General features: G+C 41.4%; 2 protein-coding genes across 8 annotated transcripts; both read left to right on the top strand.

The window, feature by feature from the left end:
* Nucleotides 1-992: 992 nt before the first annotated feature.
* Nucleotides 993-8,233, top strand: LOC309517314 (uncharacterized protein). 6 transcript variants are annotated; one of them, XR_014213178.1, is made up of 8 exons: nt 993-1,934; nt 2,596-3,441; nt 3,965-3,989; nt 5,314-5,339; nt 6,019-6,116; nt 6,606-6,701; nt 7,098-8,116; nt 8,147-8,233. XR_014213178.1 is itself a non-coding variant. In XM_082196462.1 (5 exons), exons 2-5 carry the CDS (start codon nt 5,231-5,233, stop codon nt 7,107-7,109), a joined length of 318 nt encoding a protein of 105 aa, XP_082052588.1. In that variant the 5' UTR covers nt 4,071-4,839; nt 5,192-5,230; the 3' UTR covers nt 7,110-7,448. The 6 variants fall into 6 exon arrangements, 2 of the variants coding, with proteins under 2 accessions (XP_082052588.1, XP_082052589.1); XR_014213179.1 differs by having other exon boundaries at nt 6,016-6,116; XR_014213180.1 differs by having other exon boundaries at nt 2,596-3,989.
* A 574-nt stretch (nt 8,234-8,807) lies between these two features.
* Nucleotides 8,808-27,585, top strand: LOC309517216 (butyrophilin-like protein 9). 2 transcript variants are annotated; one of them, XM_082196349.1, is made up of 11 exons: nt 8,825-9,311; nt 11,596-11,692; nt 11,912-12,265; nt 13,895-14,179; nt 16,511-16,609; nt 17,359-17,385; nt 20,987-21,013; nt 21,861-21,887; nt 23,412-23,438; nt 26,044-26,070; nt 26,712-27,585. In XM_082196349.1, exons 2-11 carry the CDS (start codon nt 11,626-11,628, stop codon nt 27,308-27,310), a joined length of 1,539 nt encoding a protein of 512 aa, XP_082052475.1. In that variant the 5' UTR covers nt 8,825-9,311; nt 11,596-11,625; the 3' UTR covers nt 27,311-27,585. The 2 variants fall into 2 exon arrangements, with proteins under 2 accessions (XP_082052476.1, XP_082052475.1); XM_082196350.1 differs by lacking the exons at nt 26,044-26,070; nt 26,712-27,585 and adding an exon at nt 24,264-24,618 and having other exon boundaries at nt 8,808-9,311.
* Nucleotides 27,586-27,591: the final 6 nt, after the last annotated feature.

Here is a 27,591-nt window from a genome sequence, read left to right as displayed (position 1 = left end):
AAGAACTTGCCATAGTTTGCTGTGGTTGACACAGTCAAAGGCTTTTGCATAGTCAATGAAGCAGAAGCAGATGTCTTTCTGGAACTCTCTAGCTTTCTCCATAATCCAGCGCATGTTTGTGATACATTAATGCTACCCAAAATGCTTTGAGTTTATTTCCTTCAGGCTTCAACTGCTTTGATTGCTGCTGATTCCTCTTCCTCATTTCTGATTTTTATTTTTATTTTTTAGAAAGGGGGACTTGGAGAACAGACTTCAATGAAGATTTTAGGATACATGCAGGTAATTATGCTAATTATGCACTCTCCTATCAAACTGAGCCATGGCACTCCTAGCTCCTTATTAGAAGGAATGATTGTAACAGCAAAGTATCTAAGGTAAACCTCGCCCCTAACATTAGGCTTATAGTTCTGTTTAGGGCTTGTGAGTAGGAAAAGGACACCTTTGTATTTCTCATCCTTCAGAATGCTTAGGTTCAGGGGCAACAGCCCCTCCCTGCTACCCACAGCCCTGCCTTTACTGCTGTTTATGTGGGAACAGTTTCTGCTAGTCATCCCACCGTAATTCTCCCTACAGGATACATTAAAGTGTTAGGGGCTCAAGAGGCTTTGACAGCCTCATGGTCCTGGAAGCCAATAAATAGTCTCAGTTCTCATTTCATGTTTTACAAAAAATATACCCACTTCTGCATACCTGGGAAGTCCTAGAGTGCACTGAAGCCACTACTTTAAATGTGGATGGCCCTGTTTCACTTTCAAAATGTGTAGAATCATGAAGTTTGAAGTTCAAATACAAAACAATGGCAATGATAATACTTTAACAAGTCGAGTAGGAAATGAGTCCATTTTTAACCTCAAATAAAGTGGCTCTAGTAATACATATACCCTTCCAAGAAGTCCACAGGTCACATACACGTTAGAGCTGCCCATTGTAAATCTTACATAAATTGTAAGATTTCACCAGCTGTTTAGCTGAAAGGTACTGGGTGCATGTCATGTCATGATACCATAGAGCAAAGGTGAAGAAAATGAAAGTTCTGAAGGAACCTTTGAGAACCGTATATCTGAAAGATGGATGGTAAAAAGGGGAAGTTACTGGAAAGTCTTACACTACAACAAAAGAGTGTTTTTAGAAGCAGAGATTTAAATATACTGGTAAACTATAAGAGAGTGGCACAGTTAAATCTGCCATACGGGTATAAATCAGCCTTCCCTAACCTGATAGCCTTCAAAAGATGTTGGACGAAAGCTCCCATCATCAGTGAAGTTAACCTGGCACCATCATTAACATCCATTTGTTTTTGGGATAGAACTATTCCCCCAGGTATTTGATAGAGTTATGATTCTGCTGTTTATTGATTGTATATGTGTGTGCTGCTTAAGTTCTTGCTTATGTTTTATTGGGTCTGTTCTATGGCTTATTGAATTTTCAGTAAATGGGGTAAACATTTGGATTGGATAAAGAGTAATTTAGTTGCACTTCCCATTGAAACTAGTGAGACTAATAATGACTGTCACATGGATTTCAATGGGAAATAAGTGTGACTAATGCACAATCCTATTAATGTCTACTGAGACGTGTCATTAATTTATTGAGGTTTACTTCTAGGTAAGTAGGTGTAAGAATGCAACCTAAATTAGTTGGCAACTAACCCATTATGTTCAGTACCTCCTGAGCAGAAAGCACAAAGGGCATTTCTTTCCTCCAGCTGCTCTAAATGATATTGTAATAAATGTGAATCATTTAGAACACCTTGGCTGATCTTCAAATAGGCAGTAACCCCTATGTTGTTATACCTCTGCAAGCACCATAGAAATGGAGTGAATTCTCAGCTACAGCAGAAGTGGTAAGAAATGCAATTACATCTTTCACATTTACCCAGTTATCCACTTTTATCCAATTCACAGATGCCTCAAGTAATGCAAGTTCCTTAGGTAAGTGAGTTTTTACTCTAAAACCCAAATGCCACAGGATTCTTGCTGTAAGAATCCTGTGGCCTTCTTTGACTTTTGGATGAATTGATGTTCCATCACTGGGTGAAGATGCAAAAGTCCCGTGAATCACAGAGCCCAGCAGGCACTGCTATCTATTCCAGGGCTCCTGAAAGCCACAAAAAAGTCCCTCTGCAGCATCCCTTATGCAATGATACTCTAGCAGGAAGAATAGGAAGGGATGATTCTCATCTCAAAAGGAAAGAAATTATATAGGTCATTTTGAAGTCGTAGATTCATACCTCGAGTTGAATGTGCTTTGGGTTGAGCGCCTTCGAGTTGCGCTCTGTGGCAACCCAGAAGTAACGGAGTGCGTTACTTCCGGGTTTTCCCGCTCGCGCATGCACAGATGCTCAAAATGATGTCACGCGCATATGTGGAAGCAGCAAAACGCGACTCGCGCACATGCAGATGCGCCATCACGTCTTGCGTTCCGTTCGGATCCCAGTCGCATCCCGAGGTACCACTGTAAAACCTAAGTGATCAGAGACTAGAAGATTGGTTGGTTGACATACTGTTTCTTATAAATTTGTAAAAGGCAATACAAATTGAAAAGTAAAAAAAGAGAGAATTTTTGTATAACCCATTTGCTTTCAATTCACAGGTTTTGAAATTTGCTTAGGTAAGTAGTTTTTAATCTATTCTAGGGTTTAATGTGGCCATATGCCCTTTGAGGCAACTTTTTGAGGGTCACATGCCATTGGTGGGTGAAACCAGAAGCAAAAGTGGGCAGAACAACACATTTGGATTTTATCCTTCTATGTACACATACCTGATTCTACAACCAAGGCAGACAAGAAGCATTAGAGTTCAATAATACATTCCAGGCAGCCAAGAATCACTCAAGTGGATGCAAAGCAGGGCTGGTGAGGGCTGTGGCCTGGGGAACACCCCTAGGGCTAGACATTTAGCCCTTGCACCTGAGGTTTCCCCAACCCAAAGCCTAGTACATCTATTACTTGTTACCAGACTCTTGCTTGCAAACCTCCTTGTTGATCCCATGAGTTGCTCTGTTGTAAGTGCCACAGCAGCAGACACACTGTATCATAAGCATGTTTCAGTGGGCATGTCTGAAATCACGATGATCAAACTGTGGGTACTCCATGCCACATTTCAGAAATCTGGACAAATCAGCTTCTTGTGAACTGCCCTGAGATCTTTTGATGAAGGGAAGTATATAAATCTAACAAATGAAAATAAAAACTGTTCTTTTTAGCAATTCAGACTTTCAGGGTTTACGATCACCTAATGCTGCTTGATGTATCCACCTTTACTATGCATGCACCATTGTATAACATGTTTCCTTTTGCTGTCTTAGCTTTTCCATCTTTTTGAATAAAGTGGGTTGATGCATGCATTGTTTTTTTCCTGCCCTTAGCATTAGGATTTGGAATTACAACTGCTTCCGTCCTTATCTGTGCTGCACTGTTTTATGTGCTGGAGAAAAGAGGTAATGTTCAAGCAAAATATAGCAATCATAATTAAAACTAACTACTAAAATGAGCCCTCTGCAATCCTGCCTTGCTACGATTTATGTTACAACTAACTTACTTCAGTATAGTCTTATTGCACAGTCTGTTTCTCTGACAGTGGTGGGTGTGGATGATGCCTCTGTCTTGACACTGTGCACACGTTCATCTTATTGCTTGATTGCTCCTGGATGGGCAACATATGCATAATAATGTTCCTGCATGTTGTCTGCATGTCCACTCCAGCGATCACACTGCAAGGTGTGTACACATATAATGAACAAATGTCATGTTGAAGGAATGACCGCTACTGTCGCTGATATTGGAGGAACAAGTGGGATGATGTCCCAGGGAGGGGCAAGTTTTGAATAGCTGTCCAGAACTTTCCCCATTTATGTCTGCCGCCTTATGGTTCAGTGTGTCTTATAATTGTGGTGTTATGTCATAGCAGCTATGAAGAGATTGATCTAAGATGATCCAATGTACACTGTATCTCTCTCTCAGGTATAATCCAATGGAGAGCAACCAGGTAGGTGTAATGAGACTTTCATAATTATGCCTTCAATTCAGTAAAGCGTGATTCTATATGCAGGAAATATAGTAAAGCACCTTTGTTCTTCAGAACAGCATATTCTGGGCAACAATTTCTTTTCTGGATATCGGACATGCCTAAACTTGCTTCATATCGTAACTGGAACTAATGCTTTCATATCTTCTCCTGGGTTAAATAGAAATTACTCATTTGCAAGCAGAGACAACTTCTTCTATTCCTCACAGTAATAAAATTGGAGAAGTAGTAGCAAAACTTGATGGGTAAATTCAGACAGTCATTTATCAAGTAGTAATGTTGTACGGCACTATATCTAATCATATTTTTAAAAATGAGTTCATATAGTGAAGCGCCTGGTCTTTTAAGAAGAGTCAGACAAGATGTTGTATGGGGGGCAGTTTCTCCTCCACTTGAGCTGGGGCTCTTAAGTTTCTTTCCACTCTTTAATACTTGTTTTGTGAGTACAACACCCATAGGTAGATTTAGGGAAGTGTGGGAAGCTGATTCTCCATGGGAAGAGAGAGAATTTGGCTTTAAATGAAGTTGCCTGCTGGAATGTAATTGCAGACATATAATGTCTGTGTTTTTGTTGTAAACCACCCTGAGATCTGCAGATAAAGGACAGCATACAAACTTAATAAAAAATAGAACCCATGCTAATCTTTGACTTTAGTTTAATAGCTTGAGATGTATATTAATGTATTTCATAAAATTTATATACTGCCTGATTATAGAAAAACCTCAAAGCAGTTTACAAAAGAGATAAAACAATAAAATTTACAACAATAATTTAAAGTATACAAAAAGTTAAAACAGTAATACATGTAAAGTGACCCCTGACCATTAGGCCGACTCTGGGGTTGCGGCGCTCATCTTGCTTTATTGGCCGAGGGAGCCGGCGTACAGCTTCCAGGTCATGTGGCAAGCATGACAAAGCCGCTTCTGGCGAACCAGAGCAGCGCACGGAAACGCCGTTTACCTCCCCACTGGAGCGGTACCTATTTATCTACTAGCACTTTGATGTGCTTTCGAACTGCTAGGTTGGCAAGAGCAGGGACCAAGCAATGGGAGCTCACCCTGTTGCGGGGATTCGAACCACCAACCTTCTGATCGGCAAGCCCTAGGCTCTGTGGTTTAACCCATAGCGCCACCCGCATCCCTAAAACAGTAATAGATTGCAGCTAATTAAAACTCACAGCAACTCTCTAAACTTTCTATGTATGTCTACATACACATTTGAAACTAGAGAACTTTTCTCTGCCCTTCCAGCTTTATATATCTCACACATCTTTGCTTTCCACAGACATCCAGAAAGAGAAAACCAAATACGTAAGGATATGCTTTATCATCTCTCTCTTTCTCTTCCTGTATTGTCTAGATTGAAGCATGTAGTCAAGTGATGTGAGATCTGTGGCTTGCTCGCAAGCAAGCAAGAAAGCCAGCTGAATCTACTGTGCATTTCCCTTATGTCCTCATGTTGCAAAGGCAAGCATGAACGGGCAGAATTGTGTGGTAGGGAGCTGTGGCCCTCCAGATGTTGCTCTCTGATCACTGTCCATGCTGAACTGGATTGATGCAAGCTGGTGTTCAACCATGTCAGGAGAGCCAAAACTTGCCCTAATAAGCTTGTGAGCCCTCCTTCCCACTACCACTTCCCTCTCTCATAAGAAAAAGGAGTTAACATGCAATGGGAAAGAGCATGACTCCTATATTTGATATCCCCACCCCTTCCAGTGCGGCCAGTACATGCCAAATTGAAGAGGGCCTGCTCTTTAAAATCCAAACATGGGTTCCTGCATGGTAGAGCATCCTTCCTTGAATTAGTGTCCCATCACTGGTACTCCTGTATCCCTATTATCCCTGTTACAATCTAGGCTGAGGGGGAAATGAGATTAGAGACCACTGTTTGCCCACCTGTGATTTAAATTGGGCAGGGTCAAAGATTATGTTTTATAGTTTTCATCCTAACTATTACTGCTATCCCCAATATTGCTTTTCTCCCCAGAAGGACAACCAGTTGGTTCATTGAATGATGAATCAGAGCAGAATCCCTTGCATGTTTACTCAGACATAAGCCTCAGTCCGGTCAGTGGGATTTACTGCCAGGTGAGTATGCATAATGTATTGCAGTCTTGGTGAAATGCAGTCTTGGTGAAATGCAGAGCAATTCTCATCAGACCGATCCCCCAAACCTATAACAGTATTTTTCAGACCATTTGATACATTGTGGGTACTTCCATATGTTTCCATCTCTTTTAGGTCCAAACTGGATTTGACTGAGCAGCTGCATTTGTTTATGACATGCGTCTACACATTCACATAGAAACAGTGGATGTTTAATTTTTACAACTCTTGTGAATTTAGGTTGTGATCCTGTGTGCACTTACCTGTTGTCCATCCCCACTTGGAACATGTATAGGATTGCATTCCAAATCTGCATGCTGGCATGCTCCTGTCTGCTGGTGGTGGTTTACCTCTCACTGGTTACTCCTCCTGTATGTCTCCCCCACCCCCAACTCACACACACCATTTGGTGTGTTTCATGGTTTTCAAAGAGGAGAGCACCAATATAATCTGGCACTTTTTCCTCCCAAGGCAGAGGCACCCAAAGGAATTTTGCATCCAGCCTATAGCCATGTAAGCTTTAAGAAGAGACAGGAAACTCATCCTGCTCTGGGAAGGTTCTATGAGGTCAGTATATACTCAGAGCATTCATCTTGTATCTATATGTATGCATTTTTTAACCCAATTTATTTTTGAATAACTGTGTGTTGATCTCGGAAAGATCTGTATGCAATGCTTTGCAGGTATTGCAGAGCCTGGCCTTTATCTGCCCCACACCTGACGTTATATATGATGTCAGGTGTAGGGCATATGGGGAGGACTTGGCGGCCTAATAGGCCCATGGACAAGAGATTCGCTAACCCTGTTATATCCTATTGTGAACATCTCTAATGGAGTCAGTGCAAAGTTGGTGTGTGGGAATCACATGCTGTTTTATCCACATGCCTGAGATTTCATTTATTCATATGAAATGTGTATGAGAGAGTTTCATTTTGTGTTTTTGTTTTCTGTTTTGCTTCCTAGGAAGAAGTATGATTTCCAAATGTGGGACTTAAATAATACAAACTCCAAAACCTAAATCTCAACATCCTGAAAAGTATTTTCATTTCTACTGCATGGAAGATTCTGCATGTTGAACTTAGGCATGCAAAGATTACCAATTCTTTACAGCAGATTCTGTGAGGCTTCTCACAGTTTTTGAATTTTTCATGTTGTTCTTTATACAGATTCATTATGTTAACCAGAAACTTTATATGTTCCCAGGAAGGAGAGGCCCACAGACATAAACTACAGATATAAGCTGTTAATTAAGAGTAAGGGGTTTGTCATAACCTTAAGTAATATGACTGTTCAATTAAAATTGTTTTGATTTGGGCTTGTTGGTGTGTTTCTTCAAGGAAATTGAGTGTTCAAGCTCCACCTACCCTCTCCCTCCCCCTACCTCCACATAGAATAACCAGACAGGACAACATATTTGGGGGCAAATAAGGCCATGACTTTATTGATTACAGATGTACAGGTTTGGTATAGGCAGAGTATAATTGTTGACTTCCAGCCCAGGAGAGGAGTCCTATGACATACAGCAAATGACATACATAGGCAGGAGAGTCCTATGACATACATCAAATAGGAATACTGCCGTGGGATCGCCAGTTAGAGAAGTGCTGTGGCCCAAGCCCCCACCTGGACCTCTGGACAGAAGCAAGTCCTCCCAGATCCCTTTACCAGCATACCCTTTCCTTCGGAGGGGTAGGCAAAGGTTACAACCGCCCCTCCACCCAAGACTAAGACTTATTCAATGCCTAAATTGCCATACGTTGTGGCAATTGCTATGAGGTAGGTGAAAACCACCAAAAAGGAGCCAATTGGCCTGGTAGGAGAATTCCTGCCCAGCCCCGAAAATGGAAACCAACAATATCCAAGTACCAAACAAGCTTAATCATGGTGAGGAGGTAAATCTGGTGGTCCATCCCCCCGGAATGTCCTGCTTCCAAGCCTGCTTGCGATTGTCTGAATTTTCAGGCAGGCTTGGATTCCAACCAGTGGAGAGAGCCGATAGGCTCCTCCACCAGCAGGAGACTACCGTAAGAGGTATCCATCAGCGGATCTCATTGGGGGCAGCGGAGCCATCCTGCAAGGCCACCGCTTACCAGTTCAAGGGCTCAGGTGCTGTTCTACCTCATAAGCATCTAGTACACCTTGGGCTGTGCTCACATTTCCATTATACCTGCTCTAAATAATCCTTTGGTGGTGGCACAATGAGACATACCTCCAGTAGAAAAGCCCATAAGAACTTGACATTGTGTGCTCTTGACAGATGCCATTTCTCAATCTCAGGATCTAAGAATAAATATAGTTGTGTACATCAAATGTCTGTAGATGTGACATGAAGGCTGCCAACATTAACCTGGCCACATGGGAATCCCTTGCAGATGAATCGCAGTGCCTGGAGACAGACAGGTTGTGCATCCACAGCAGTGACCAGAGGAGGAATAACCAGTAGGAAGAGCGCAGAGACAATAAACGCCATGGAGCCTCTACAGCAGCACAACCACAGGAAGCAGAAGTAGGGTAGAAGTAGTTTTGTAGCAAGCAAGGCAATAAACACATTCACTGCATTCATTCAGATTGCCTGGTCTATGTTGATTTAGAATGAATGAGCTGTGTGCTTGAATAAGCTGCAGAATCTCCTCCTTTAATGCTAGTAGTATAAACAAATCAGGAAAAGAGGGCATCAATATGTGTGTTCTGATTTATACATTACATATAGATGCAGATTTTGAAACAATTGCTATATTTTAAATAGAAATTCAACACAGCTCATCAAAAATGGAAGTCTGTGACCAGGAGACTTGTGTGACTGCTCGGGCTGTTGTCCTGAGGCTAATTGTTGCTGCAGTACTTCAAGGTCTCTGTTCTCCCTTCTTAAGGTTATCTTTAATCCAGACTTGGGGTAGAGAGCCATTCATATAGGACTGTCTTTTCAAATGAAGCCCTGTCATCACTGCATTAGCCCTACAAGTATCTGTGGAACATAGTGTTTACATAGGACACTCCTTTATCCTTCAGAGGCAGGTGCTGAATGTCACAGCCATTAACTGTAGAGCAAATTGTTGGCAGTTACTTATCTCAATGCAGAGCAGGAAAATGAAAGTAAATAGCTCCCGTAACAAAGGTCCGCCAGAAGCGGGAGCAAGGTACAGGAACTGACGAACGAATCTCACTGTTTGCTAAAAGGTAAGAAAAAATATTTCCAGAATTATATTTAATTCTTTTAGTTATTGGAATGTGTTTGTTTAATGATGAATTGGTGGCCAGGTGAAAGGAGAGAGGCTTTTCCCTTGCTTCCATTCAGGATATATAGGATTAGTTCTACCCTCGTGTAGAAACTTTCAAGCCACACTTGCAAATATACTTGTGACAGTAAATTTCCATGCAAAATGTAAGTTAACAAATAGAAATGTGTGTGTTTAAGGGAAAGAAGAATGAAAGCGACTTGCTCCTTTATGCAGAGATCCTTCCTAGCCACACAAGCCTGAATACTGGTGGTTGCTTCTTTCATTTGTATGGGACATGAAATGGCTGCTTCTTTGCCACTCCCATTTTACTCTAGCAAGTGATATTTATTCCTTGGTGCACAGAGTCAGCTCCACCATGGGACGTCTTAGACTTTTTTGTACCAAGTTCCTGGAACTCTGAGTAGGGGATGTCATTAACCATCTCTCAATTTGAAGGGCTTTTCCTGCTTTTCAAGATCTTTAATTGAATATGGATCTCCCATGCAGTCATTCATTTCACTGCATATGCATAACTAGCCAATTCCAAACCCTTTCCACAAAACCTGTTTTTCACTTTAGAGGATGCAGTTTCCCATTTTGGGAAAGTTTCTTATAGCTCAATATGTTGTGTTGTGAAAAGCCCTATATCAACATTTACATGAGGAAAGTGGATTAGTGAGTGGTGTAGGACAGAAAGAGCAGTAACTGTGTGACATGCATACATCATGCTGCACAACACAATTTACCTGTGACTTTTTAGATTTAGTATTGTGGTTTAACAATACTGGAGCAGGGTGCTTGATTTCCTGAAATGCTGACGAGATTTGAGGAAAAACATGATCCATCCGCTTAAAATAGAAACAGAGTATATAGCTTTTGAATTATTATTTTTACTATATATGCAACAGATTTATTTTATCAGATCTAAACCAAAATAGGGTAAGAACATAAAATGTATTATATAAAAACAAAAATAAAATCCTATACATGCCTCATTTTCAGATAAGTGTGCCTATAGAATACAGCTTTACTTGACACATACATTTTGCTGGTGTGGTGAAATGCACAGCTATAATTCCCTTTGTTTTATTTAATATAATAATAAATTACAAATATACCTATTTGTGGAGAAGGAGTAGAAGAAAAAACGAAGGGGGACACTGGAGTGAATGTATGCTATTTAAGTAGCAATCTCCTTTTCAAGCTGCTTCCAAATCTAGAGGAAAGTGAAGAAAGGCTTACCAGTATCGTTGTCACTTTATTTGTGTACCATTTCCCCACATACTTTGTGCTCAAAGCAATATACATCAAATGCACGACCAAAAAATCACTATCCATATTAACCCATAAAAGCAAGTGAGCCCAGGCCAGAGAGTCCATAACATTGATTTCTGACAGAACTACCCAATTGACTTGACAGAATCATTGAGACAGTCCCTCCCCCAGTGTCCCTAGAGCTACTGTCTTCCTTGAGGAAAATCAGAAACTGGGACGCCCAGGCTAGGAAGCATGGCAAATCAGCTCCTGATAGGTGGCCTGAAAAAACTACTGGGACAGCCCTCATTCACCTTCTGCCCTGAGGGATGGCACGGAAGCCGAGGCCAGAAGCAAATGCCATCAGTTGTCAGTCAACCTGAGAGGTCTCTGTCACTACATTTTTGTTCTACTACAGTATTTTAAAATTGTAAATGACCTAAAGTGCATTGACTTAAAAGTGGTGTGTAATAAATGCAATAAATATATTAGTAAAATATATAATTAGTAAAATATACAAGATAATCAAAATAACAAAAACACATCATAATAGAAAGATAAACTTCAAAAATAGCTTGGCTACCAGGAAGAACAAAACAAAACAATGTATTGAATACGGTCCTCTGACCTACTTGCGAAAGAGGATGCAGACTTGTATAATATACGGTATACCATTCCTGGTATATATAGCATAAATTAAGTTTTAACAAAGCCAAACAAAACAAAACAAAACAAAACACTGTATTGAATACGACCCTCTGACCCACTTGCAAAAGAGGATACAGACTTGTATAATCTATACCATTCCTAGTATATATAGCATAAATTAAGTTTTAAAAAAGCCAAAGTACACTACATGAAGATTAATGTACAAAAATGCCTATATTTATTTAAATAAAGTAGACAGAACTCTTGACAGTAATTAATAATTGGTGACCAGTGGATCTTGCAATTTTATATTTTATTTCTTCCTTCCAACAACTGTACAGGTATAGTCCTATTCTTCAGATCTTTGATCCATGTGTTCCTCATCAATGACTGTTTGCATCTTGATATTTCTTCAGATCTCCCATGTGCTAGTTGCAGGTAAGCAAGCTACTTTTGTAAGGTTTACTGCAGTGAGCAGTTCACCTCTGAGGTAATACTTGTGTGCAAAAGTAAGTGTTGTTTAATGAAGGACAATCCACCACTTTCCAAGGGAATCCGTTCCACTGTTTAGCAACTCTTACAGAATTTCATGGAGGAATCACTGCCAGTAGTGGTCAGTTTAAGGTGAACTTTTGATTTTTTTTTATTTCCCCAAAGGTCAATATGAAATCATTCCACCCCAAAAACCTATAGTTGGTTTTCTTGGAAAAGAAGTGCTCCTGCCATGTCAACTAACGTCAAGGGTACCAGAAAGCACCAACATCCAGGTCCAGTGGATCTTGGATAAATCCTCAGAAAAAATTGACGTGAAATCCTACTATGGTCCAAACAGGCAAGAGACACAGGATAACAGATACCGAGATCGAGCTGAGCTTTCCCGTACTGATCTTAATAAAGGAAACATGTCTCTGATTCTGAAGAAAACCCATCTGTCTGACCAAGGAAACTACACCTGTATGATATTCCTTGGAGACTGGTATAATGAAGTGGTGGTTGAGTTGGTTTTGGCAGGTGAGTTTATTCTTATTATTCTTATTATTAGGGTTGCCAAACCTCTGGGGCTGACCTGGAGTCTCTAGGTTTGCCTGCCCCACTCCAGGGTGCAGAAATAGGACTTGAATATCCAGGTAGACAAGAGCACCTTTGGGGGAATACCATGTTTTTAGAAGACTCTGCATCCAGCTTGCAAGCTTCAAGCCCACAGAAGCCAATTGCTATATTTTGCATATGGGGGGGGGCGTGTCTGCCAATGAACCTCCTTCTCCAGGGCTCTGTGAAGGGAGAGAAAGCAGAGGAAGAAAAGGAAGTGGGCTGGGTTCTAGAGGAGGATGGGGTTAAGAGTATGCATGGACACTTGGCACAAGATGCATGGCTGCAGAAGAGAGAGGAGCACATGAAGAATAGCAGCAGCAGCCAAGCCTTGCTGCCTCCACCACCTACACCTAACTCCTGAATGTTCTTCTTGAGCACCTCTGAGGAGGCAGGGACATCATCATGTGCTGTGGGCCATATTAAGCATACATTTTCAGAAATACAAGTTGCGTGTTGAGTCCCACAGTGCCACCCACCAAAAATTTCACACTTCACACGTAAATTTTTGTTTAAGGTTTTTGGCATAATTTTGGCCACAACTTTATTTAAATACAAAAAAATGTGAGTGGTTGCTTAGGCATTGGTTATGACTATCTGTCCTTGCCCTCAAGGACAGAGCTGGCCCTTCCGGACACCACCGGAAGCCAGCGTGGGAAACAAGTATTGGGTGAGAAATCTGAAACTGGGCGACAGTCCCTCACTTCTCACCCTCATGTTCCGGTGGGGCTTGCACGGCCGCAGGTCCGACTCCGGGGACAAGGACAAATTGTATGGCAAGCCCCTGGATTCCTTTAACGGAATTCCCTTTCCGCATCATTTGGAGGGGTAGGCACTTACCCCTCCAAGCACCAAATTAACCAATGCCTAACCGCCAACCTTACAAGTTGTGATGATTTGTTACGTAGTAGGCAAAAACCAAATGGCACCAGCCAATCAGCCAGATGGCAAAATTCCTACTAGGCCCCCGCACCAAGGCGGACGACCCCATGACAGGCAATAGCAAGGTCAAGCGAGCAAAACAAAAAAAAAGCCACCCTATAAAAGGGCGGGAGGGCGGGTGATCCGATGCAAAACGGACAAGAGAGCGTCCAACGTCTTGGCCCCTGTATTTAAAGACTCTGACCCCTCCCACAAATTTGCCACAATTCAAACTCCCTAGCAACCCAATTTAACCACTTAAAGGCTTGGGTTCCTCACCAAATTTGCCTAGTCACTACAGGGTGGCCTGTTTTTCCCAACCGCAACACGTGCTCTCTGTTATGGAGAACACGCTTTGTCAAACTTAAAACTGTAGAACCCAGGTCAGTGACTCACTCATTCAGACTTCTCCATCTCTTTGCACCCATGAGCACTACTCACAGCACCAATCGTCCTGTAGCTTGACAATACATGGAATTTTGAACAGTAGCTTGTCACAAAATGTGTACTGTAAGAACTGGCTGTAATAATGCATCATTCCTGGTATTTGGTCAGAGTGCAGAACCTCTAGACAGGTTCTATGATACTTGGAGCAATGGAAAATTAATATGTGGTGTTCTTCTTGTGCAGCAAAAGGAACAGAGCCTACCATTGCCTTGGTGGATTATAAAGGCTGGGGGATTGGCCTCACCTGCAGCTCCAATGGTTGGTACCCAAAGCCCAAGGCTTTCTGGCTGGACAGTGAAGGGAAAGTCCAAAGTAAACAGTCAGACACTACAATCACAGAGACCAAGGCAGGGAACTTCAGTGTTTCCAGTTCCATTACAACAGAATCAGGAGTTGACCATGAAGTCTCTTGCAAAATCATCAACGAACTGCTAGAGATGGAGAGTGAATCGAGAATCCTGATCTCTGGTGAGTAGGGGTGAAACAAAAGTGCCAAGAGGTTTAATGTTTTCACTGTGTTTTCAGTGCAAGTACTATAAGAAGAGAGAGGTTTGGGAAATTTATTCCATTTTGATGCCTCTGAAGTACATCAGGCTCTTTGAATGGATTACACTGGTCAACAACAAATTTGTTGTCTGTGTTTTTTCAGTTGATTTAGGACGAATCTGGTGTGCTTAATCCAAAAATCACATTGGTTTTGCTCAATCAGGTCAAGTTTTTGAGCTATGGCCACACGTCTTTTTTTACTTTTTTGTTCACATGTACACTTGTGTGGAGCATTTTAGAAGAAGTTGGTGGGGGTAAAATGCCATGTCGAATAATTGTTTTGATTGGAAATTATTATTTTAATGACAAGAAGTATTCAGGTCCGATAGTTCTGGGTGATTATGTCAAAAAGGGATCAGTTTGAAGTCATAAAACCTCGAAATTTTCCATAAATTGGTGCGGCAAAGCATAAAGTTGGGGGATCAAAACTAAGTTAATCCTGATCTTCAATCAGCACGTTGTCCTGTAGCTCATTGTGATGAAATTCCAGTGCCTATCTTCGGAGAACTTCCTGACATTAGTGATGAAGATGCTTCCAGTGTTGAAGGACATGAAGAAGAAGAAGTGGCTCTTGAAGATGATGCTCCACATCCATTTTCCCAAAAGGAGTTGAATGATCTAGTTCGCGACCTCAGCTTGTCAAAGGACTCTGCCGAACTGTTGGCATCCAGATTGAAGGGGAAAGACCTCCTCTCTGACAGTGCTCGCATTAGCTTCTTCCACAACAGGCATCAAGAGTACCTCCATTTTTTCTCAGAAGAGAAGGACTTGGTGTATTGTGCAGATATTGCGCAGCTTCTGCTCAAGCTTGGAATGCCACAGTACGAACCCAAGGATTGGAGACTGTTCATTGACAGCAGCAAGCGATCACTGAAATGTGTTCTGCTACATAACGGCAACCAGTTTGCCTCTATACCCCTGGTTCACTCGACTACACTGAAGGAGAACTATGAAGCGGTGAAGTATGTGCTGGAAAAAAATTGGTTATGATCAGCATAAGTGGTTTATTTGTGTTGACCTGAAGATGGTGAACTTTTTGTTGGGACAACAGTCTGGCTTCACCAAGTACCCATGTTTTCTGTGCATGTGGGATAGTAGGGACCGTGCTCAGCATTACACAAAGAAGGACTGGCCTGTGCGGGAGGAATTGGTGCCTTGCAAAGAAAGAAACGTCATCAACAACCCTCTGGTGGACAGAGACAGAATACTCTTCCCACCGCTGCACATCAAGCTCGGCTTTATCAAGCAGTTTACCAAGGCTCTGGACAAGGATGGTGACTGCTTCACTTACTTGTGCCAGGCTTTTCCAGCATTGACCATGGAGAAGTTGAAAATTGGCATCTTTGACGGTCCTCAGATCCGTCAGCTCATCAGAGATCCAGAGTTTGGAAACTCAATGAACGAAGTGGAACTGGAAGCGTGGAAGGCATTTGTTCTGGTAGTGAAGAACTTTCTTGGCAACAAGAAGGCCAGAAACTACGCAGAACTTGTCAACAACATGCTGACTGCTTTCAGAAACCTGGGCTGCAACATGAGCGTCAAGATGCACTACCTATTTTCACATATGGACCAGTTTCCTGAGAACCTGGGTTCAATGAGTGATGAGCAGGGGGAGAGATTCCATCAGGACATGAAAGAGATGGAGACCAGGTATCAGGGTCGCTGGGATGCAGTCATGATGGCTGACTACTTTTGGACTCTGAAGAGAGACCTCCCTGCCGCTGAGCATTCCAGGAGTTCCAAGAAACGGAAGTTCAAGCCCTGAAGTTTGAAAAATGGCGAAGCGACATGCAATTTACGTGTACTTACCTTTAACAATGCCCACCATTCAGTTTACAGTAAACCTGACCTGATGGAGAGAAACGGATGCCATTTCCTGATTCAGCAGTGCAAAAATACCCTAAATCAGTTGTAGAAATCTAAACAATATTCAAAAAGTAAAAAATTGTTGCCCAGTGATCCAGATTATCTACAACTGTAGTTCTGCTCAGCAACATTTCATCAGTTATCATCTGGGGTAATGGCTAAAGTGTCTTCCAGTTCCCATATCCACTATTCACCAGAGAGGCAGGCAGGTCACAGCTGAAGCACCCCTATTGCCACAACTTCAGCTCAATCCCTCCCAAAATGGGAAGTTCAGAAGAATTTGGGGCAAAGAAGGTGAGTGCCAAAGTCAGACTGGTTAATTAGTTTTGCAACTTGAAACCAGTTGGGTTAGTTTTGCTGTAACTGAGATTTTAATGTGTGTTTCAGATGCCCTTTACCCTGCCACTTCCCCTTGGCTAGCACCCTTCCTAATCATTCTGTTGATTTTCATCTGCCTTCTTGTTGGTGCTGGGTACAAAGTCAGACGTAAGTATTAAATCTGTCATTTTCATAATCTCATTAAACTGTAGATATGAACTGTTACAGAAACTTTCTGGTTTTTTGTACCCATGTTTATTAAAATGAGTGATGTGTTCTTAGATACAGAGAATAATTAGGGTACATACCAGTTAAATCAATCCGTATTTACTACAGCCAGTACCGGTAATTGCTCCTTAAACTGCCTTAAGATAAGCATAGTTTAAAAGCTGCTTCGGGCAATCAGTCACTTCCCCAACAGATACCGTAGTTGGCAAATTTAGTGCAGTTTACATTTTAATGTGGTTCTACTTATGTTGGACTCAGCAAACCAGGACGCGAACCAAAATGCAAATTTATTGAATTTTGTGATTCATTTTTCCAACCTGAAATATATTAGGGGAAAGTGTACACAAAAATGCATATACAGTGGTACCTTGGGTTACGAACTTAATTCGTTCCAGAGGTCCATTCTTAACCTTAAACCGTTCTTAACCTGAGGCGCACATTCGCTAATGGGGCCTCCCACTGCTGCCGTGCGATTTCCGTTCTCATCCTGGGGCAAAGTTCTCAACCGGAGCTACTACTTCCAGGTTAACGGAGCTTGTAACCTGAAGTGTTTGTAACCTGAAGTGTTTGTAACCCAAGGTACCTCTGTATTAGTGAAAATAGCCTTCAAAAATATGTGTATTAGGAGAAATAAGGACTGTCAGATAAATAAATTGTCTGATTTCTATCATTTGCTATATTTATTTCAGAGAAGTATCAGAAGTTATCTCAGTATGGTGAGTACAGTGACATATTTTATACATATCATTTATGTAAGGGACAGGGAGTTTACTACTGAGGTATAAAGGATCAAAATCAAATTTCCTGGCACTATTTTCTTTTCTTTTTTCCTTTCCTTGGATGAAAACAAATTCCACCTCTACAGAGGATCAAGCCCTATTATTCAGCTATGGCTAACGATGGAATATTCTGTTATTTAGCTTTTCTAGGGTTTCATTTGCCTTTTAAAATGATTATTTGTTGATTTAAAATTCTAGTCATATTTTCTGTAAATTAGTTATATTCACACTTTTGCTATCTGATCTTCTGATGACGGGCAGTCAAGATACATTTTGAGTATCGAAGATGTCTCTAAGTGATGGACAATTAAAATCATACCCTCCAACATTTCTTTGATGAAAATAGGGATGTCCCATTCCATAATGATAATTTTACTATTTATACCCCAGACATTTGACTGGGTTACCCCAGCCACTCTGGGCAGCTTACAACATATATAAAAACACAATAAAAAATTAAACTATTTTAAAAAACAACAACTATACAGGATTGCCTTCAGACAGCTTGGGAGTCAAATAACTCCAAACCCTCTAACATTTCTCCAATGAAAATATTGACAAACTAAGGAAAAGTGGGGCACTTTGAGATCAAATCAGAAACTGGGATGGCTCCTCTAAATCAGAGACATCCCTGGAAAAGAGGGACACTTGGAGGGTCTGGTAGATAAAGTCATGCTCTGACATCATCTTCCTGCTGAGATCTGTAGGATCAATTGAAATAAGATCACTGATTCTAGTGAGTCTACTTGATTATGATTTGTTAAATGTAACCAAGAAGTGGGGGAATCCACAATGGCTATAATTAATTTCTGGTTGTTTTGGAGAGAAGCATTAAATGCATGCTTACCATTTCTGGAGATGATACCTACCTTAAATATTGCCACTTGAATCCCTGGTGGCCTTGGTGGCTAGGAGTGCCTTTTGTCACCTTGGGCAGGTGCCACAGCTAGAATCATTCCTGAACTGTGATAGCTTGACCACAAGAGTTCAGTCATTGGAAATGCCAAGACCCTTGTAATTCATTCTATACAGGACATCTCTTGTGGTTGATCTGGAAACTGCAGTCAGTGCAGAATGCTGCAGTACTGGCTGCAACGGCTGCAACTTTGTTACTAAGCTAAGTTGAAGGTATTACTATTAGTATGTAAAGCCATTAACGATCTGGAACCACTTTACATGCCAAGTTGTATGTTTCAGTCTGCACAACTTGCACTTTTACAGGTGCTACAAACTTCTTTATTTCAGAAAGTCTCCCCGGATATATATATATATATATATATATATATGCAGGTTTTGGTGTCTTCGGGTGTCTTCCCGTGTAAGAGTCGGGGTGTCTGTGCGACGTTTCGACGAGGTCTCACTCGTCATCTTCAGGCTGGTGCTTTCGGCTTCTTGTTACTGGAACAGAGCAGAGTCTGGTGTTTGAGTTCCTATAAATACTGTTGAGGGGTGTGGTGTATAGCCTCCAACGTTCTGGGCAAAGAGGAAGTTCCTAGATTAGTGTGCCTTTTCTTCTTTTGTTCCTTAATTACTTGAGGGATATCTTGGGTGATTTCATGAGTGATATTCAGAATATCACTGGGTGGGTCATTAAGTGTAGATTAGTTGCTAAAGCTTTCGTGTCTTGACCTCTTGAGCTTGTGAAGAGTTTTTCTGAGAAGATGGCTGTGCTGCATTTAGTTGTGCTCTGGCTTGGCTTCGTGTATAGGGGCGAGCTATGGTTTTGTGCCTTGTGCCAGCCAGATCTGTGTAGGGATTGCAGGGGGGTGCAGCATCCGGAGGTGCCACTATAGTTTGGCTACTGGATGGAGTCTGTAATATGTCTGTGGAGAGGGTCTGGGTTTGGGTCTGGTGTGGTTGATTGGTGACGGCGTTCTGTGTGCCTCTGGTTCTGGTGTCGGTTTTTGTGGGGAGGGCTAATTTCCAGATGTCTGGCAGGCGGGACGTGTCGTCACGCTTGTTCATGTTGTGAGGGTGTTTCTCTATCTCGATGGCTTCCATGATTATTCTCTTGTGGTGATGTTCCATGTTAAAGAGCAATTTGGAATCTGCAAAATTAATTTCATGTCCTGTTTCTTTCATGTGTTGGAAAAGAGAGGAAGTTTTTTCTTCTTTTTTGACGGCATTCTTGTGTTCTGCGATACGTGCATTTATTCGTCTGTTTGTTTGTCCAATGTACGTGGCTGGGCAGACTTTGCAGGGTATTTCATAGACCCCTTGGTTTTCCAGCTGGATTTTGTCTTTTGGGTTTCTGAGGATATTGGCTATTTTTTGGTTGGTGCAGAAGGCTGTTTTGATATTGTGTTTATGGAGGATTTTGCTGATTTTGTCTGTAGTGCCCTTGATATAAGGAAGGAGGGCCATGCCATTGTTTTCTTCTGTGTCTTGGTTTTTGGGGGGTGTTTCTTTTTGGATTAGCTTCGTAACCCTGTTTTTCTGGTATCCATTGGCGATTAACACATTTGAGAGATTCTGTAACTCAGTTGTCAAGTGGTCTTTGTCAGCCAGGCGTTTGGTTCTGGAGATGAGAGTCTTGGCTACGGAGTTTATTTGTGCAGGGTGGTGGTGTGATTGTGCATGTAAGTAGCGGTTGGTGTGTGTTTTTTTCCGGTAGATAGTGTGTCCTAGGGAGCCATCAGGTTTTTTGTAGATTAGGACGTCAAGAAAGGGGAGTTGGTTGTTGTCTTCTATTTCCATAGTGAATTGTATTTTGGGGTGTAGGCTGTTGAGATGTGTGAGGAAGCTATCTAGTTTTTCTTTCCCGTGTGGCCAAATTACAAAGATCTGCAATCCCTACACAGATCTGGCTGGCACAAGGCACAAAACCATAGCTCGCCCCTATACACGAAGCCAAGCCAGAGCACAACTAAATGCAGCACAGCCATCTTCTCAGAAAAACTCTTCACAAGCTCAAGAGGTCAAGACACGAAAGCTTTAGCAACTAATCTACACTTAATGACCCACCCAGTGATATTCTGAATATCACTCATGAAATCACCCAAGATATCCCTCAAGTAATTAAGGAACAAAAGAAGAAAAGGCACACTAATCTAGGAACTTCCTCTTTGCCCAGAACGTTGGAGGCTATACACCACACCCCTCAACAGTATTTATAGGAACTCAAACACCAGACTCTGCTCTGTTCCAGTAACAAGAAGCCGAAAGCACCAGCCTGAAGATGACGAGTGAGACCTCGTCGAAACGTCGCACAGACACCCCGACTCTTACACGGGAAGACACCCGAAGACACCAAAACCTGCATATATATATATATATATATATATATATATATATATATAGTTATCTATGCTCTGTTTCAGTGATATTTATCGTTTGTATACTTTTTAATCAGTCTTGTGGGTTTTAACTCAGTTTAGCTTCAGTGTGTGCATCACATTAACTCAGTTTAGTTTCAGTGTGTGCATCACTTTAAAAGCTTTATGATTATGGTCTACGAATCTTTCTAAACAGATACAGTGCAGCATATAATGTTCAGTAAATAAATGAATAATGTTGCAATGCATCTTGTTTTCTGCAGAAAAACAGAAGAATGAAGCACAAGCTGGTAAATGCCTCTAAGAGAGATGCACATCTTCTATAGACGTGTTCCATAATAGTTAATATTTTTAGCACATGCCTCCCCCTATCAGTATTGTTTTCAGGCTGACTAACAGTAACACGTTTTTAATAGCCCAGTAAAGAGGAGTGGGGGGGGGATAGCAAAATTTTAACCACAAAAATGAGTGAGCCCCAGAATTTTTTATTAAAAAAATAAATGCTCTTATTACCTGGAAAAACTTAATGTTCTGGAATAGCTATATGACTGGATGGTCATACAGTAGCCCTGGTGACTGAAACTATTCAAAGCAGAGGTTGGGTTGAGCAAGGAGGGAATAATCTTGTCACATCCTCAAGATACCTTGCCAAGCTAATGCAGGGGCGGAGGAACCCCCTCCGGCACCCGGGGCAGCGCAGCCTGTATGGACTGCATATGTGCCCTGACTGTACGGGATGCTGCACATGCGCAGTCCAAACAGGCTGCCGTGTGAGCAGCATCCCGTATGAATGGCGCGCAAGAGTGGCAGCCCGTATGGACTGCGCGCACCCTCGGCTGCTCTACAGTTGGGGGGAGGCAGGGGCCATCTTGTCACCCCTCCCAGAGTGGCACCCAGGGTGCACTGCCCCCTCTACCCCCCTTCCTAGGCCCCTGAGCTAATGCTTTATATACCATAACTTGTATTATTAATAGTAGTTGTGTTGGCAATAGTAGCTAACAGGCAGAGTAGTAGAAGGGACTCTCCCCACAAAAGATACCCCTTTAGCTATATTGGTGCAAGTAAATTCTTGATTAATCATACTTACATGTATGTATAGAGTGTGTATGACTAACATTTTGCTATCACTCTTTTCAGACCGAAATCATGTAATCGAAGCAATAGGTAAGATGAAATTGTTTCCCTTTTTTCAAGCTCCCTTTTTTTATATTGGCAGGATTTCTTCTATCCTTGTTGGTTTTTGAATGTCTGATGTAGATTTTTTCAATTTCGTTGTTCTGTATGGGACAATGACAATAAAGATTATTGTATCATATCATATCATATCATATCATATCATATCATATCATATTTCTGCAGTATAGGTTCATTGATTCATCTCCTGTCTAGGCATTTCTTACTGCTATGAAGTTTTACTCCCGGAACCATGTTCAAATTGACAACTGCAAGAGGCATTTCAAATTCCATAATGCTGACAACTTGGAGTTGGGCTGTTAAGGGTCTTCCAGATATATCAAAAAAAAGAGTAAACGATAAACTAGATCTATTAGCTAGAGAAGAGAAAGCCAAGGAGAAGGAGATATGTGATCATGTTTATATGCTGGGGGGCATAAAAAGAGGGAGAATAATATATGTATTGCTCTGGTTTTAACATGTGCCTTATAATGTACCAGGAATTCAAGTGGTAAAACAAGTGGCAAGCCCTGCCACTGCCTATGTATGGTCACAGCTGAAGCATTGACTGGCTCAAGTAATTTTCATGGCAGATCTGCCAAAAGCCATCTTCTGCCTCCTGCTTTTTTCAGAACCACTGTTAGGGAGAAGTCTCTCATGCAGAAGCTAAGTCAGGAAGAGCCATTTCCACCCCAGCAGGATTGCAGCCCAATCTCCCTCCCCTCTGCCTCTCCCCTCTGCCCATGGCTACAGCTCTCCTGAGCTTGGCTGATGAGCTGATCATCACTTTCCTCTCTCTCCCATGTGAGACTCTGGGCAGATCCACAACATGACTTTTGGAGCACAGCCAGTCTTCCAGATGGAATAACTACTGCCAAATTACAGGCAAAGAGGCCCAAGATTTTGTTTTGATGTTGATTTTGTTTTTTGTCCTCTGTGCTTGGTATAAAGCTTTTACTTTGCTTATTTTCCCTTTTGGTCTTTAATCTTTATTTTTGGCAGAATTGGATGAAATTGTCAGGCATGGTTGTTGTTTTTTTCCCATTCAGGAGGGATGAATCCTTCCAAAAGTAAAAAGAATATTGCTGTAGTGTTTCTGCAAGAGTAGGCTTTCCATTTGAGGTAGCTAACAAGAAGCCACATAAATTGCCTTGTTGTTTTACAGTCATATATGAAAACAGTGTATATGAGAGAAGTATTTCTGGGAAAGAAATCTTCCAAATTATGGACAAATAAGTGTAGGGTTCTTTTTGTGCTGGGCACAACTAAAGTAAAAGGAATTTGCTTCCCTGTCTGTGGTTTTGAGAGCAGATTTTATTATGAAAATAGCACACATCATACAGGTATCCATAGGAAGGTAATCTGCACAATTGTAAAAGGAGGACAGAGGCTATAAAATTACAATGAATGGAGATGCTTCAGGCTAGTGTTCTGCTCAAATTGAACCAAGTATCCCAGGAAGTGAATGAAAAGCTGGGTGTGCTAAGATTTACTCTTTTTCATTTATTGTTGTAGAAACTGAGAAACGCACAGGACAAGAAAGTGAGTGTCCTTTTAATGAATAAGTAGCCACAAAGTGCCTGTAGTCTTTGATAAACTGCAAGCTTCTTTCCTGCACTTATGTGAGCCATTCTTACCAGCTCCTTGATACACAACCAAAGGCCAGCAGCAGACTTGGGTTGGCGCTGAAAGAGTCCTTGGGGTTTTCTCTCTCTTCCTGATCTCCAGATAGGCATTTGGGAGGAAGGGTTGGATATACATTTCAAAATCAGTCTATGAGCTGAAAATAGAGACAATGTATCTTTTATAACCCAAGAAAATCTTTAATAAAAATTAAAACTTAATTAAAATTATTTTCAAAATAGAAAATAAATATAATAAATTTAAATAATAAAAATTATTTTCAAAATAGAAAATGAAATAACCAAATCCATGTTCCTAGTAGAATAAAGAGCATGGGGAACAGGCTCACCTATTGACTGCTAAATAAATTACTGTATGTTGTGCTGATGAATCATTCATTGTTCTTGGGGCAGTGAAATGACTTATTATCATAAGAATTTATATGTGATAATAACAGTTTTCATGATATACATAGGAGGGACATGGCTGCAGTGGGGAAGGAGGAGATGAACAGCCAGCAGTGGTGAGCATGAGGGGTGGATGCCTGGCAGTGACAAGGAACAAGTGGTCATGGGGGGTCACAGGGAGCAGCACTGTGGGTTTTGCATCTAGCATGCACTGAAAAGAACATATGAGCTATATGGATTTTCAGTTGTGTAACTTGGCCTCACATCTTAGTAATTCGCTTCTTCTCGTTTATTTTTTTAACTCTTCATTGTTCTAATTCAAGTCATTCTTTTATAGGTGTTCGTGACTTGGAACACCATTTTGGTGAGACAAAATGTGATGTATGGATTTGGAGGCAGGGTTTAGGGATTGAATTAACAGGGAAGGAGTAGGACGGTGACATGCATTTTGGTAGGAGAAAGTACTATATTTTGCAATTTGGATCAGAATTATTTTTTGCTAACATTTATTTCATGTATAGTTAGTACTATATAGAATTCCAAATATATAATAGTATTATGAGTTTACCCTGCAATATATTTTTCTTAGGTTGGATCCAGATAAAGTTACTTGCACTTAGTCCACCTTTAAATCAATGGGACAAATAGGTCACCATGACTAATTTCTTACTTTAATTTCAGTAGGACCTAAGTGTGACTGTAATGGGTTTAGGGGTTGCTCGTGCGTAAGCTGCCGCCCCTCCTGGCTAGGTAACCTGGTTAACCCTTTCTGACTGAACAGCCTCCAGCATCGTGACTGTCTCAGTCGCTGGCAGAATCCGTCAGTGGGCGTTTCTTAAACTTCTTCCAGCACAAAAGTTCCTTGATGCCAAGTCTCCTCCTACTCTCCCTGCGCGGAAGTCTTCTGCGCAGGGAGGGTGTGGGCAGTGGAGTACCCATACTCTCTCCGCTGGTCTCCGGCGAGGAGTCTTGGAGCCTCCTCCCTGATTCCCCCATCTGCCCCCCTTCTCTACTGGTGTTATGCTGATTTCCTTCCCCAGCAGACAGGCTCCCTCTCTCCCTACTGGGACCCTCTCTGCCATCCCTTTGGAGCCTTCCCTCCGCTTCCAGCTCCGATGGCAGTTCCCTGACAGTGACCAAGGTCACATCTGCACCATACATTTAAAGCAATATTATACCACTTTATCAGTAGTGGCTTTCCCCAAAGCATCTTGGAACTGTTATTTGTTAAGGGTGCTGGGAGTTTTGAGGAAACACACACAACCACTATTCCTTTAAAGCCCCAAACGGCCTCGGTCCTGTATACCTGAAGGAGCATCTCCACCCCCATCGTTCAGCCCGGACACTGAGGTCCAGCACCGAGGGCCTTCTGGCGGTTCCCTCATTGTGAGAAGTGAGGTTACAAGGAACCAGACAGAGGGCCTATTCAGTTCTGGGGCCCGCCCTGTGGAACGCCCTCCCATCTGATGTCAAAGAAATAAGCAGCTATCCTATTTTTAAAAGACATCCGAAGGCAGCCCTGTTTAGGGAAGTTTTAAATGTTTAATGCGGTATTGTTTTTAACATTCAATTGGGAGCCTCCCAGAGTGGCTGGTGAAACTCAGCCAGATGGGCGGGGTATAAATAAAATTATTATTATTATTATTATTATTATTATTATTATTATTATTTATTCCCCTCACAGAGCTGCACTTATCAGAGGATTGATGGTTAAACCACCATGGGAATTGTAGCTCTATAAAGCATCTCCTAACAGCTCTCAGCATCCTTAACAACTGCAGTTCCTAGGATGCTTTAGGGGTAGTCATGGAATAATAATGCTATAAATATAAGTTGAGGATGTGGACTAAGTTTGTAATGATGCACAACCCCATATATTTTAACAATGATATCACTAATTGGAATATTCTTTCACTTCAGGTCAAATCTCCAATGAGCTGGGTAAGGCAGATGGCTTTTGATGAGGCAATGATTGTTCTGTACTGAAGTATTGTTTTCTAGTATGTTAATTGGGTCTAAATAACTTTATTCAATTCTGAAAAATTCTGGTCTGTTCACTTGTTTCATAGATGTTTCCCTGTTCTCTATGACTGATCAATTTTCTCTTCTGTTTGTAGAGGCTAGAAGAGCTCAGCAATACGCAGGTAAGGAAACTGTCCTAATTAGGCTTAATGCATGGATGTGCATACATGACTCAAATGTCAGCACTCAGTGACTTTTCACTTTTCACAACAGCAATGGATTAATTCAATTTGTACTTTCATAGTTTTAATGAAGTCTGAGGCAATCAGAATTCAACATTGGGGCGGATAAAACTGTCCTATCCTTGCTCTAGTTGTATGAAAATGCAGAGCTGACATGCCCACAGACCAGAGAGGAATGGAGCTAACAGATTTCTTTAGGACTGTGCTTTGCATGTGGCTGTCTGTATAGAGAAGTCAGCACTTGAGCTCTTTCTCATGTGTATTATTATTAATCTCAAAAGAGCCCAAGGCAGAAAACAGATACACAATGTAAAATTAAAAACAAAACAAAAACATTCTGAAACAGGGGAAGGTGTGATGACGACACCTCTACAGCCATGTCTTCTTATTGTACTGAGTTCCTACACAAGTGTGTTGGCATTTCTATATAGACAAACAAATGAAGTTTCTGTATCCAAGTTGTGCAGTAACTATAATTGGTCAGCTATGAAATAAAATGTGTTTTCTACAGCAGAATGAAACATCTACTGCTCCTGAACTAAAAATTGTTTCCTTTCTCCCTGTGATTGCTTCCCTTATAGTTGCTGTCACTTTGAATTCATATTATAAACATCCAGAAATCAGCATCAGTGAGGATAAAGAAAGAGACAGCCTTCAAACTCTCCCCCCAGAGAAAGAAGAAACTGCTCTGGGAACTCGGATTTTTGTGGGGAAAGAAGGTTATGCTGCTGGGAAACACTACTGGGAGGTGGAGGTCGGAGAGAGGTTGGACTGGGAGCTGGGGGTGCTGACTCAGGCTGAAAGGGACAAATTCCGAGATAGAAAGGTTGTTAAGCCGTTTCAGGAAGGCTGCTGGGCTCTGAGAAGCAGCCAAGGAAAATTATTTTTCAGTCCATGTGGAAAAGAGATTGGAAAGAAGCAAGATGTGTCTTATTCAGTGATTGGTTTGTTACTGGATCAAGAAAAATGGGAAATCTCATTTTATAACTCCAGACGTGCCCATTTCCTTATAGATTCTATCCCCATTAAATCCACTGACAAATTGTACCCATTTTTAGATTATGGCAGTGCTTCAGAAAACAGTGGTCCAAAGCCATCAGACAAAAGCAATGTTTCAGAAAACAGTGGTTTCAAGTCAATAAAGAAAAACATTTCAAACTTTGTAAAGAAACACTTATAGAAAAGAAGAGTTCTCAGGGAACAACTGTTGGCATGAAATGCCCAGGCTTCACAAGGAGGGTAGAATAATGGAAACAGTACTAGCACGATTGAACTGAGGGATATTTTGCTTTGCTTTTGCCATTTCTTTTTCTTTCATTTGTTTTTAAAAACCACTACTATGGATGTACATTTACGGCACCAACTCAACCACCATACTTTATTTTTTCCTTCATCTTTGTGTATGAGCCTTTGCCATATTTGTAATTAAAAAAATTTAAAAATACTAAAAACAGAGTTCGT

The sequence above is a fragment of the Podarcis vaucheri genome, assembly GCF_965113315.1.
Source record: "Podarcis vaucheri genome assembly, chromosome: 13".
Lineage (NCBI taxonomy): Eukaryota > Metazoa > Chordata > Lepidosauria > Squamata > Lacertidae > Podarcis > Podarcis vaucheri.
Note: the sequence above shows the minus strand (reverse complement) of the source record. Positions and strands in the feature narration are given on the sequence as shown.

Coding starts and splice junctions, on each gene's coding strand:
- LOC309517314 (XM_082196462.1), top strand. CDS start 5,231: ATGTCTACATACACATTTGAAACTAGAGAACTTTTCTCTGCCCTTCCA. Junction 5,340..6,015: donor AGAAAGAGAAAACCAAATAC/GTAAGGATATGC, acceptor TTTTCTCCCCAG/AAGGACAACCAGTTGGTTCA. Junction 6,117..6,605: donor TCAGTGGGATTTACTGCCAG/GTGAGTATGCAT, acceptor TTTCCTCCCAAG/GCAGAGGCACCCAAAGGAAT.
- LOC309517216 (XM_082196349.1), top strand. CDS start 11,626: ATGTGTTCCTCATCAATGACTGTTTGCATCTTGATATTTCTTCAGATC. Junction 16,610..17,358: donor TGCTGGGTACAAAGTCAGAC/GTAAGTATTAAA, acceptor TATTTATTTCAG/AGAAGTATCAGAAGTTATCT. Junction 23,439..26,043: donor GAAACGCACAGGACAAGAAA/GTGAGTGTCCTT, acceptor TTCTGTTTGTAG/AGGCTAGAAGAGCTCAGCAA.